The sequence below is a fragment of the Ictalurus furcatus genome, chromosome 1 (assembly GCF_023375685.1).
Source record: "Ictalurus furcatus strain D&B chromosome 1, Billie_1.0, whole genome shotgun sequence".
In the NCBI taxonomy this organism is placed as follows: domain Eukaryota; kingdom Metazoa; phylum Chordata; class Actinopteri; order Siluriformes; family Ictaluridae; genus Ictalurus; species Ictalurus furcatus.
In genome coordinates this window covers 25,609,203-25,620,461 of record NC_071255.1, presented here as the reverse complement: position 1 = coordinate 25,620,461, position 11,259 = coordinate 25,609,203, and the positions used below count along the sequence as shown (strand labels likewise).

The 11,259-nt window shown below is 37.2% G+C and overlaps 1 protein-coding gene across 1 annotated transcript; it reads left to right on the top strand.

Moving 5' to 3' along the window:
* zgc:113232 (uncharacterized protein LOC541546 homolog) lies at positions 1–10,254 on the top strand. The gene is made up of 25 exons (XM_053628288.1): positions 1–183; positions 1,678–1,765; positions 2,741–2,847; positions 3,443–3,700; positions 3,782–3,835; positions 3,945–3,998; positions 4,111–4,164; positions 4,242–4,295; positions 4,458–4,511; positions 4,848–4,901; positions 5,047–5,100; positions 5,210–5,263; positions 5,357–5,401; positions 5,784–5,837; positions 5,932–5,985; positions 6,199–6,252; positions 6,921–6,992; positions 7,146–7,181; positions 7,427–7,471; positions 7,594–7,626; positions 7,877–8,023; positions 8,421–8,597; positions 9,490–9,580; positions 9,691–9,768; positions 9,960–10,254. Exons 1-25 carry the CDS (start codon positions 1–3, stop codon positions 10,163–10,165), a joined length of 2,160 nt encoding a protein of 719 aa, XP_053484263.1. The 3' UTR covers positions 10,166–10,254.
* The last annotated feature ends 1,005 nt before the right edge of the window (positions 10,255–11,259 follow it).

Below are 11,259 nucleotides of genomic sequence, written 5' to 3'. Positions count from 1 at the left end.
ATGCTGTTTGTGAGGTTGGAGAATGCTGTGAAGAAGTCAGACATAAACGGAGCTCTGTGTTCTCACACAGCCCAAAACGGTAAACCTGTGTGTGGGGAGAGAGGCCGGTTTCAGTGGGAATTAAACCCCAGAATGAATCCAGAGCAGGAAGGCCCATTGGCCATGGGAGGCTCCAGGGTGAAGGTGAGCAGCTCTTCATATTCATAGGACTGTAAAATTTATGATGTTATAAATGATTTGAGTGATACAGTTCAGATTAGTTACTTTGTGAGTTGTTATTTTACTTTCATCTTGGTGCATCTAGTTTCATTTTATGATCAATATTTAATGATGGGTTTGCTATGGTAATTTTTGTTGTTGTTGTTGTTGTTTTTGTAAGGTCATCTGCTAATGGGTCATGCTAAATTGCTAACAGATTTTGCTAGATTTTTCTTTGACACAACACAGCACAAAAATTATCTGAAATATGGACATGGGAAGTTTCTGAAATGCTGTTTGGGGTTTTTGATTTGAAGTAAAAGGTATAATAAAATAAAAGTAACATTTTGTTAATGTTTTGTCATAAAGTTTCCAGGAAGTGGAAACTTATTCATTTACTTTTTCTAGTTTGGAGTACATAAGTGGGAGTGTTCTGTCAGGTTCCTGTGTGGCTTCGGTGTGTAACAGCTAACAATCCTTCACTAGATGTGATAAACACTGATGTTTTGATCAGAGCGATAGAGCGATCTTGCCATGTATTCCACACTACACCTCCCTGCCCCAGAGAGCCTTTGGGTTAGTGAGAGTAATCCATTAGCTCCAAATATTATTCTTAATTTAATCTAAATTGTCAGATGGAAAGAGCACAAAGGGCATGACATTTGAATGGCAAGAAAATACTTTTCACTCATTTACACCCCTTTATTAAAGGAGTCGTTTTAATAGTCTATAAAATTGTAACTTTGTATATCGCAAACAAGTCAAGTGGGTTTGTATTGTCATTTCTCTATATAACTCATATACATTACATTGGAATGAAAATTCCTTTGGCCAGGAGTATGGTGCAAAGCATAACAGTACATACACTACAAATACAAGACAGTGTGAAATGAGTGCAACATGTGTAATAAAACACAGGACAATAAATACACAGAACAGTGCATATGAACTAGAAAGTCAGCGCAAACGTGATGGATGGAAGAAATACTTTTTTATCATCTGAAGAGGGGGATAGTGGTGGGTTTATTTTACAAAAACAATTTAAATACTTTATTGTTTAAACCAGCTGTTTAATGTCTATTAACGTCATGCAGAATATGTGTTTAATGAGATGAACGTACAGATCAAGAAAATGGTGTTCATGCATGAGTTAATGTGTAGAAATTGAATCCAACGACTGTCTGGTCTGGAATGTAGGAGCAGGTTGAGAATTGCTGTGCTTCATTAGGTTAAGAATGTATATCTTAACAACCTAAATAAGATCACACAAAATATACAGTGTACCTGTAATAATGTAAATTCAGTATCCAGGTAGAGAAACTTAAAAAAAAAAAAATTTAAAAAAGAGCTTTGCTACATGTTAACTGATGCATAAATGAGTCCCGGTGTAATGTTCTAGTCTTTCTAAAGCATTAGAGCATTTTTGGAAAGCAAAGTATTAATTATGTCCTAGTTTATGTGTTCTGTTATTGGTGTTAGGTGTGGGCTGTGTCTCTAGGCTTAGTGCTCTTGCTGTGTGTGCTCCACTCCAATGCCCAGGAAGACTACTCCAGCGGTAACAATTCAGGTGAAGTTAAAAAGACTTTTACAAATGTCTAACAAATGTGTGGTGCCTTGGAAAAGCCTGTCAGGTGTCACTGTGGCTGAATTCTGGCAAAATAAAAAGACAAAAATATTTAGGCACATGGGCCTTTCTGTTTATAGCAAATTTTGACAACTCAACGCTAAGAAACCATCTATGTATTTTACCTAAACTGCATTTTTTAAAACTTTATAATTTGCCTAGACTACCTTCCTGCAAAGATCATTTTGGTAAGGAGCAAGTTTAACAAACATGGCGGTGAAAACAGTCTGCTTAAAGATGTCTAAAACCTTTCTATTTAAGTGAATTTCCTTGGTTAAAGATAGTAGCGAAATGGACATAAAAGAAATCAGTTTAGTTTAAATTGTCAAAATTTGTGTAACACTCCTGCACCTCAATCAGAATGCAATCATTGCATGCAGTTTTCTTCCTTTTCAACTTGTGGGGTTGCCAGATATTGTTTTTTGCACTTTACTTGATGATATACAGTCCTAAAAGTCTCCATACATAGGGGTCTATGTTTGCCAGCACCAAGTCAGTTGTGCCTTCACCAGTTCACTTCTCGGCAACACTTCAAATCTTCTTGAATTTTTGGCAACAATGTCATGTTTGATGTGCTTGCCATGTGTCCTGTTAAAGTCCATTGCAAGCTTGCAACGGCTTCCCAGTCCAGCCATGAGAATGATTTCAATACTGTATATATACACACTAAGTATGACATTTAAAAAAAAAAAAAAAAGTGTTCATTTCCCCTGTGTATGGAAACTTTTGGGAAACCCTGTACAAAGAAAAGAGAAACATATTTCAGTTCAGGAAAATACTGTAGTTTTCAGAATTATACATAAACATGTGGCAGGGTTTTCCCAGGCTGCCACGCAAATTTTGCACTCTTCTTCATGATAATGTATCTTCAATATTTATGTTTGGTGATGGAGAATGCAATTTTTTTTTATTAATTAGGTGAAGACCATACATATGATGGTTCTCTAGTAAATGGATATGAAGGCGAGTTTGGAGACCCACAGCCTGGTATGATCATTTCATCTGAAATCTGCAAAAACATGCAAGTAATATTAGCAATATTGGAATTTTTAAACACGTTTTAAACAAGTATATTTAAAGGTGGAGCAACATTTTGCACTTTCAGCTGTTAATTTCTATGATAAATAATGTCAAATATTATTACCCTAAACTTACCATCTCCATATAGCTTTTAATGGATGGGACTAATACAGTTGTTTTTTTCTTAAGTTTGTCATGAGTAAATTGAACAAGGATAACCTACAAGGTTAGCTTCACCATTCAGTATATACACTATAGATTTAAATGACATTTGGAAACTCCCTTTACTTCCACTTAGTTATATACATTTATCAAATCTACTCTGGATCATTACTCATTACTGCTCATTACATCATTCTTTCTGATGTGTTCTTCTGACACACTATATTCACCTACCCTGCTTTCAGCAATATATATATATATATATATATATATATATATATATATATATATATATATATATATATATATAATTTGTTCTCTGTTCACTGATATTTAATCAAAGTCCACATCCACAATCAGTCACAACAATCTCTTTTTGAGTCTAGCAGTGCCTCAAAAATTCTTTTCAATGCATTTCAAGTGTACTACCATCCCAAGCCTACACACAGCTATGAGGATGAGCAGATTGTGTTTGCGTATAACCCCTACAATCTTGCTTCCCCAGGCGTCACCATGATCACAGAGGAGAACTACCCTTATGCCAGCACCACTGAGTCATACGGCTATGCCAAAGAGGTGACCACTTTGACAACCCATGTCCCGTATGGAGAGGATGCTGATCTGGGGGAGGAGGGACCCACTGAGTGTGACTGTGAACCAGGCGAGCCTGGGTTTGCTGGCTTTCCTGGTCCCAAGGTACATCAAGAGTCATTTGGGAGGATTTTTGTCAACTATGCTGTTGTTTTGATGAGTTTACTAATATCTCATTGTAATCAGGGATCTGTAGGCCCAAAAGGAAAACAGGGATTCCCTGGTGCTCAAGGCAGGGAGGTAAGAAGTTTAGGGTTTGATCAGAAACTTAAGCACTGTGCTCTGAATTTCAATGTTTCCAGAATGTCTCAATACTTTTTTTAAACGTTATTTTATATCATGCTGTCAGGGTTACAAAGGAACCAAAGGAGTTCGAGGTCAAGGAGGAGATCCAGGCCCTGACGTAAGCTCATATCATCACCTAAAATCATATTCATATCTGGATCATTTAGACCACTCACTGTCCTGTTCAAACAGTATTATCTCTGCACTTCCTGCCTTCTCTCACTTTATAGGGTGATCCTGGACCTGATGGAGAGGATGGTGCATCTGGTTTCTCTGGTGCAACGGTGAGTGGAAGATGGATTTAACATCTACTGTATGACCTTGGAGTGTCTCTTACGTATGTTCTAATTCATGTTCTCAGGGTTTACCTGGCCTTCCTGGAGACGCAGGTGAGAGAGGAGAGCCTGGATTAAAGGTAAAAGCTTCTTAAATTTTGATTATGAGTAGATGACTGATTTAAGAGATCACAAATAGTGATTGCAAATTAATATTGTGTTTATGTACCTGTGACATGGTAGTGCAATTACATGTTAATGCCTATAAGCAATTTTCATTACTGAGAGTACCTGTTTTGTAGGGTGAGGTTGGGATGGAAGGTCCTATTGGAGGAGTTGGGCTTCCAGGAGAGATTGTAAGTAACTGATCTTTGTTTGGTTAAAAAATGCTTAGAATGACTCATCGAGAATGTGTGTAAACACACTTTGTTTATTTTCCTAGTACTATTGCTCATTCCTTATTAGCATGAGCCTGACATTTGTTTTTTTCCCCCTACTTGTTAACTTTTATTTCTACTCACATTCAAATGAAACCACTGCAGCACCACTAGCATGGTGTTTAAAGTGTTCATTTAACACAAACAACATGACTGAAATCTGGATTGACAACCATAGATTTATCATGTAGTCATATGTGTCCTACAAACAAACTCTGACTTAATCCTTAATTTTGTTTTTTTCTTTGATTACAGGGCCCAGCTGGTCCAATTGGCCTACCAGGAACTGTAGGAGGTAAAGGTGTTAAGGTAAACCAGTCATATTAAGGACATGTTTTTTCAATGTATAAAGCTCTAAAGACTGTTAGGATGGTGTTATGCATAACACTATATCCTCATATTGCCACATAGTGAACCTCTCAAACTGAATCAGCATTTCTAAGTCTCTTTTTAGGGATCAACAGGAAAACCTGGGAAGCAGGGGCCCCAGGGACGACAGGGACCAAAGGTAAGCGTACAGAGAAAAAACACACTTTTATACACAAGCGCATGACATGGTAGGCTCCTGTCAGACTTTAATATTCAAGATAAATAACATCTGTCTCTTTTGGTCATAGGGTCAGACTGGAGCACCTGGTTTTCCTGGCAATGTTGGGGAACGGGGTTACACTGTGAGATTCATGTCTTTTCTTGTAATCTCTGCACCCTACCTAAATGCAACTTATTTCTAATACAAAACATTCCCTGTTATGTGTATTTTGCAGGGTTATCCTGGAATAGCAGGAGATAAGGGAGTGCTAGGACCAAAGGTAAGTCTCAGTTACTGTAATGAAGAGCATCTGGCATGATGACCTAATGAGCTGATTTACAAATTATTACTTTAACAGGAATTAGTGCTGGTCTAAGATTACATACAACCTATACTAATATGCATGTATCTGTATATTTTATAAATGATCTCAAATGTAGCACTTAATACAGTATGTGCTTGGTACTTGGTCTTTGTTTTTAGTCTTTCCCCAACCACTTCACCTTTTAACCTGAATCAACATTCACTCATTGCAGTAATGTTCACATCAGAAATCTTAAATGGATGTCAATAATCTGATTAATTATTTCATTATTAGTCATTACAGGTTCAATTTGTAGCACTTCAAGAAGAATACTTTTTTTTTTTTGCTTTCCTTTCAGGGTGATGAAGGAATTAGTGGCATGCCAGGAAGTGATGGAGAGTCTGGAGACGATGTAACTTTAAGCTTGATTAATTTGGGAATTTTATCATTCAGCACTTAGCTTTTAATATCCAGTATGTAGCTGCTATGATTTCTTTTTTTCACAGGGTCCACTAGGAGTTCCAGGAATTGAAGGGCCACAAGGGTCATTTGGTGCAAAGGTAAAATTGAAAAGTAAAATTTTAATATACAATTTATTAATTGAACTCTGACTATATTATTATTGTGAAATATTTTAGACAGTTATTACAACCTGTGCTCTGGATAAAGATTTTGTTTAATATGAGATGTTAAACAGAAATGTAAAAAGTGTCAAAAGTAAAAAGTATGTAAAAAGAAATGTAAAAAGTAAAAAACAGTCTTTCTTCCCTAAGGGTTTGAAAGGGGAACCTGGACAGAGGGGACCTCCCGGGAGAGTGGGGGCTGGGGTAGGTGATTCATCCTGTATTCAAAACAGAATACACAAGAATTTTAAGGGGAAATCATAATATTTGTTATCAATACTGAAATGTTCTTAATATTTATTTTGATGTGCCAATATTTGCCTAAAATTTGTCATTTTTCTGAGAATAATTTTAGTCTAATAGGATATAGGACAGCAGACGTTTATTTTAATCAAAGCTTAAAAAAGCCTTTGGTGTCACATGTTACTGATGTGTGACATTTATGTGGGAGTATTGCTGCTATGCGTCATATCAGACACCAGACATGGCACGCTCGGTACTCTCCCTCCCCACTATAGTAAAAGGGGTTTTTCAGTGGAAGTGAAAGCATTACTGAAAGTGAAACCACTAATAGTATCTGTTTTTATATGCCTTCATAGCTTCGCCTTTTTTGGCATGATATTTGCTTTGTGTGTGTATAACAGAGAGAATAGAGTGCATTTGGAATTTTTGTATCTTTTTTAATCTGCGTTTAAGAGTCTGTTTTAAATAATTCATAGAATAAATTTATGTAAATATATTACATATAGCAAGAGGTTAGGATGACATGTGACATTGTAAAACCTGATTTATTAAGTTTATGGCTTTTATAGTGGGTAAACAGTAATCCTAAATTGTTGGGGCTTTTTTTTTTTCCCTGTGATATGCCTCAGGGCCCACAAGGGGAAAGCGGCGATTCAGGGATTCCAGGAAAGCCAGGTCCAAAAGGCCTGAAAGGTCCAGCTGTAAGGACCAATATGTTCTAAAGAAATAACCAGTGAACTGAAAATAAATTACTCTGTTTTAACATTTCATCTATAATAATGTAATATACCCTTTCAAATACCTTTATCTAGGTTTATTATATTAAGTTAACTGTCAGAGTCTCTGCTTTGCAGGGTCCCAAAGGGGAAACTGGAGAAGATGGCATTAAGGTAGCATAAATACTGTGAGAGACATTAGATTTGCTTATACAGATACATTCTGTACAGTCACGGTTTGTAAATGTACTGCTCACACAATAAATATCCACTTCCTCTTATGAGAAGAAGTGATTGTGATTGTGTGACCAACATGACACATTTTAAAATTATATTAATATAATATAACATCAAATGACGTTATTCGTATGATGTTAATCATCACCTTTGTAATGTAATGTTTTTTTTCCGGACTATAGGGTGAAGGCGGAAGAAAAGGCATAAAGGGTGTTAAGGGAGAAAAGGTGACTGAGATGACATTTGATTTTATTTAGATTTGCGTTCGTTTCTCTTCTCGTTTCCATTACGCATGCAGGAGATTTTTTTTTTTTTAACCAGTACTTCCTTTCTCAAACTTTCCACACAGGGAAGTTCAGGCTCCCGGGGTGACAAAGGGCAGGTATGTTGCAGAAGCACTGTATTTTTTGGTTAATTTACATTTTAAGGCTTTTTTCTAAATCTGAATAGCACACCTATAACCTTCAGCCCATTTTAAAATGAGAATAGCTGAAGGAGAATTCAGCAGTAAGTTCACTTACATTACCTGGTTCTGAATCTACTGCCTATAGAATGTTTCAACAAACCTATACCCTACACTACTACTATTATATAATTTTCCTCTTACTATGAGTCATCGTGCACTTATGCAGCAAGGAGAGAAAGGCTATGTCGGACCTGTTGGACCTGTTGGTCGGGTGGGACCTCCAGGTGTCCCTGGCCCCAGAGGTGACACGGGTCCTGTTGGGGACATGGGTGTGAAAGGACGCAGTGGACCAAAAGGAAACACAGGTGAAATTGTATGTACCACACATTTACTTCATCTGTTTTCAAAGCTTCATATTTATAAAAGTATGTCAAATCTCCTATTACACTAGATTAAATCCATCTGCATCTAATGTTTTTAAAGACAAAAATATACAGTTAATCTGACTTTGGTACCAAAACCATCTATTATCTCACATGCTGCAAAAAGAATAACTAACCTAAATAGTGATTCAATTTTAATTTCTATTTTATTTATGTGGCTCTTTTAACATTAGTTATTGACACAAAGCAGCTCTAAGAAATCTGAATGTAAAGCTGAATGTAATGAACCAGCTATAAATTAAAAAGGCAAGGAAAAACTCCCTGAGATGACAGGTACACTAACACTTCATACATGTTGCGAGTTATGTTTCTTTTTGCACTTTGCAGGGTCCTAGTCTGACGGATGAGCAAGTACTGCAGCTGTGTCGAGGTGTGGTCACTGCCCAGATCTCCCAGTATGCCTCCTCTATTCAAGCTAAGTGTTCACAAGGCTGTCCTATTAACAACCACACCCTAATTGGACCACCAGGATCCCAAGGGCCTCCTGGGAATACAGGCAAAAGAGTGAGTCCCTAAATATACCTATGTTGGTAGTTATGAAGGACAAGATTAGTCTGTGTGTTTTAGAAAACATATGAGTAAAATAGATTTGCTTTGGCTTAAATATATAAAGTCACAGATTTCACTGAAGATTTCTATTTCTATTTCTATTAAGATAGGATAGGATAGGATAGGATAAGATAAGATAAGACGTACATTTATTGATCCCCCGTAGGGGAAATTCAAATTGACATAGCAGCAGAAAGAAAGAAAGAAAGAAAGAAAGAAAGAAAATAATTAATTTCCATAAATACCTATACAATAGAAATAATAGAAACAATTAAACAGATTTGTGTGTATGTACATATGCTAGAGATCTATTTGTATATGCACATGTGCAATATCCTCAGAATTTATATACATGTGCAAGATCTGTGAAATGGCAATTAACTGTTGAGTGTGTGTTTCTGTGAGACTCGATCAGTGGAGTAGGAGGTACTGGCTATTGTTGCATTGTGGAGTCTGATGGCTGATGGTATGAAAGAGCCCCCCAGACGTTTTGAGGCATGTGGCTGGATGAATCTGTGGCTGACTGTGCTCTGGAGCCTCCTCAGCTCAGTGTAGAGAGGATGAGAAGGATGGTCCGTGATAGCTTTCGGCTTCCCTCTCATCCTCTTCTCAGTCACTTCCTCCAGCCTGTCCTGAGTTGCACCCCTAGGAACTTGTAGGGGTCCACTATCTCCACTCCCTCCCCCCTTATGGTGACAGGGGTGGGGGACCGCTTGCTGGAGGAGTCATCCAAAAACTTCTGTAGGTGGCACATTCCAAAACTGAACAGTGTGTGTGTGTGTGTGTGTGTGTGTGTGTGTGTGTGTGTGTGTGTGTGTGTGTTCTTTTTGTGGGATGATTTGTTCAGGGAAGAGCTGGCAAAGCTGGAGCTAAAGGAGCCAAAGGGCCTCGAGGCGTAACAGGTGTAGAAGGACAGAAAGGAGCACAGGGTGACAGAGGTACAGCATGCAATTATTAAACTACAAAAGAATGATAAATGCAATGACCGATTGGGGGGAAAAAATTAAACTCTAAAATATTTTTTAAAATATTAATTTTACCCTTGAAGGAACAAAAGGTCAAAAAGGACAGCAAGGTGACCCTGGCCAAGGACTTCCTGGGCAAGATGGTCACCAAGGCCTCAGAGGTAAAATGTACCTTAATACTGTTAGCATGTTGATCAGCATTTAAATATCCATATAGACTGTTCCTCATGTAGCATGAATCCCCAATACATCATTCTGAACAACAAGACTCCATAGTGGAGCTTTGACTTTAAAAAAAAGGATGACACACTCCAAGCTGATCTCAACAAATCTCACTCATTTCCCCATATAGGGTTTCCAGGTTATCCAGGAGTGCCTAGGAATGGACTTGAGGGACCTCAAGGGCCTCATGGGTTCCCAGGTCCCGTGGGTCAGCCAGGTATGGCTGGTAGTCCAGGTGTACCAGGAGTGTGTGAGGCACGGGACTGTAGCATTTATGCACCTGTTGTACGCAAAGAGCAAGGACTAGTAAAGGGCCCTCAGAGTTCTGGGATTTAAGCACAAACAAAGATGCTTAGCATTTGGCCTGCTCCACAAGAGTAACGTAACCAAGTGGCTGTCCAGCGCACATTTTGGAAGACTTAACTGGAGAGAAAAAGCTGAGCAAAACCTCCTTGAGAACTTTACCGTTTTCATTTTAACAATCTGTCTCTGCATTTTCTCTAAAGGATAGACAGACGTGTGACTGAATAAATGCATTTAAGTGTATAAACTCAGAAGGGTAAAAACGCCTTGTGCCTTATTATGCGTGGGATAAGTCTGATGATGTTTTCAGTATGAGAGATGCTGTGGTTCCACTGCAAATAAAGAAGACATGTAAATAATATTGTAATACATCTTATGTACATGTACTGTTTTCCTAAATACCATTGTTCAAGATAAACATGTGACTTTTTCCAAATTTAGTCCTGACTTATTTAGTAACCATGTGAATGTGAGAAATAAGAAGACCTAAAGATCAACAAAAGAGCAAAGTAAGGTAAGATTTATTTGTGCATAATTTTTTTTTATTTCATTTTGTATAATTACACACACACACACACACATATATTAATATAATATAATGGTTTTTTTTTTTAAATTTATTTCAAAATTACATGAATGCACATGTTAATGTAGGAAGAGACATTCATTAATCACATACACATTGTTTAATGACACTGAAATCAATGTGTTTTATTGTAGTAAATTGTTTATAGCTAGCCTGAAATAAACAGTTAGCTGTATGCAGTCTGTAACAGAAGACACTGTACATACTGATATGTTAGTAAACATTCTGGATACAAATGCTCAGTTATAAAAAATTCTTTTGAAAACGATTCTAAAATTAATGCAGCCTAAAACACAACATGTGTTTTTATTAAACAGGTATTTTTATTCTCCAAATTTCTTTGTAAAAAAAATTTTTTTTTTCTTTTTCTCTTTTATATAAAGCACCTATAATACAACAGCTGCCAAATGTGGATGGTAAAAGCTAACATTCCTCCAAAACATGCTAAACCAACCACATCTTTCAAACTGTGGCTAATGCTTTGCCATAGGGGAGCATGACACATTGTAGGAAAAGCCTACCTACCCTGTTCCACATGCAT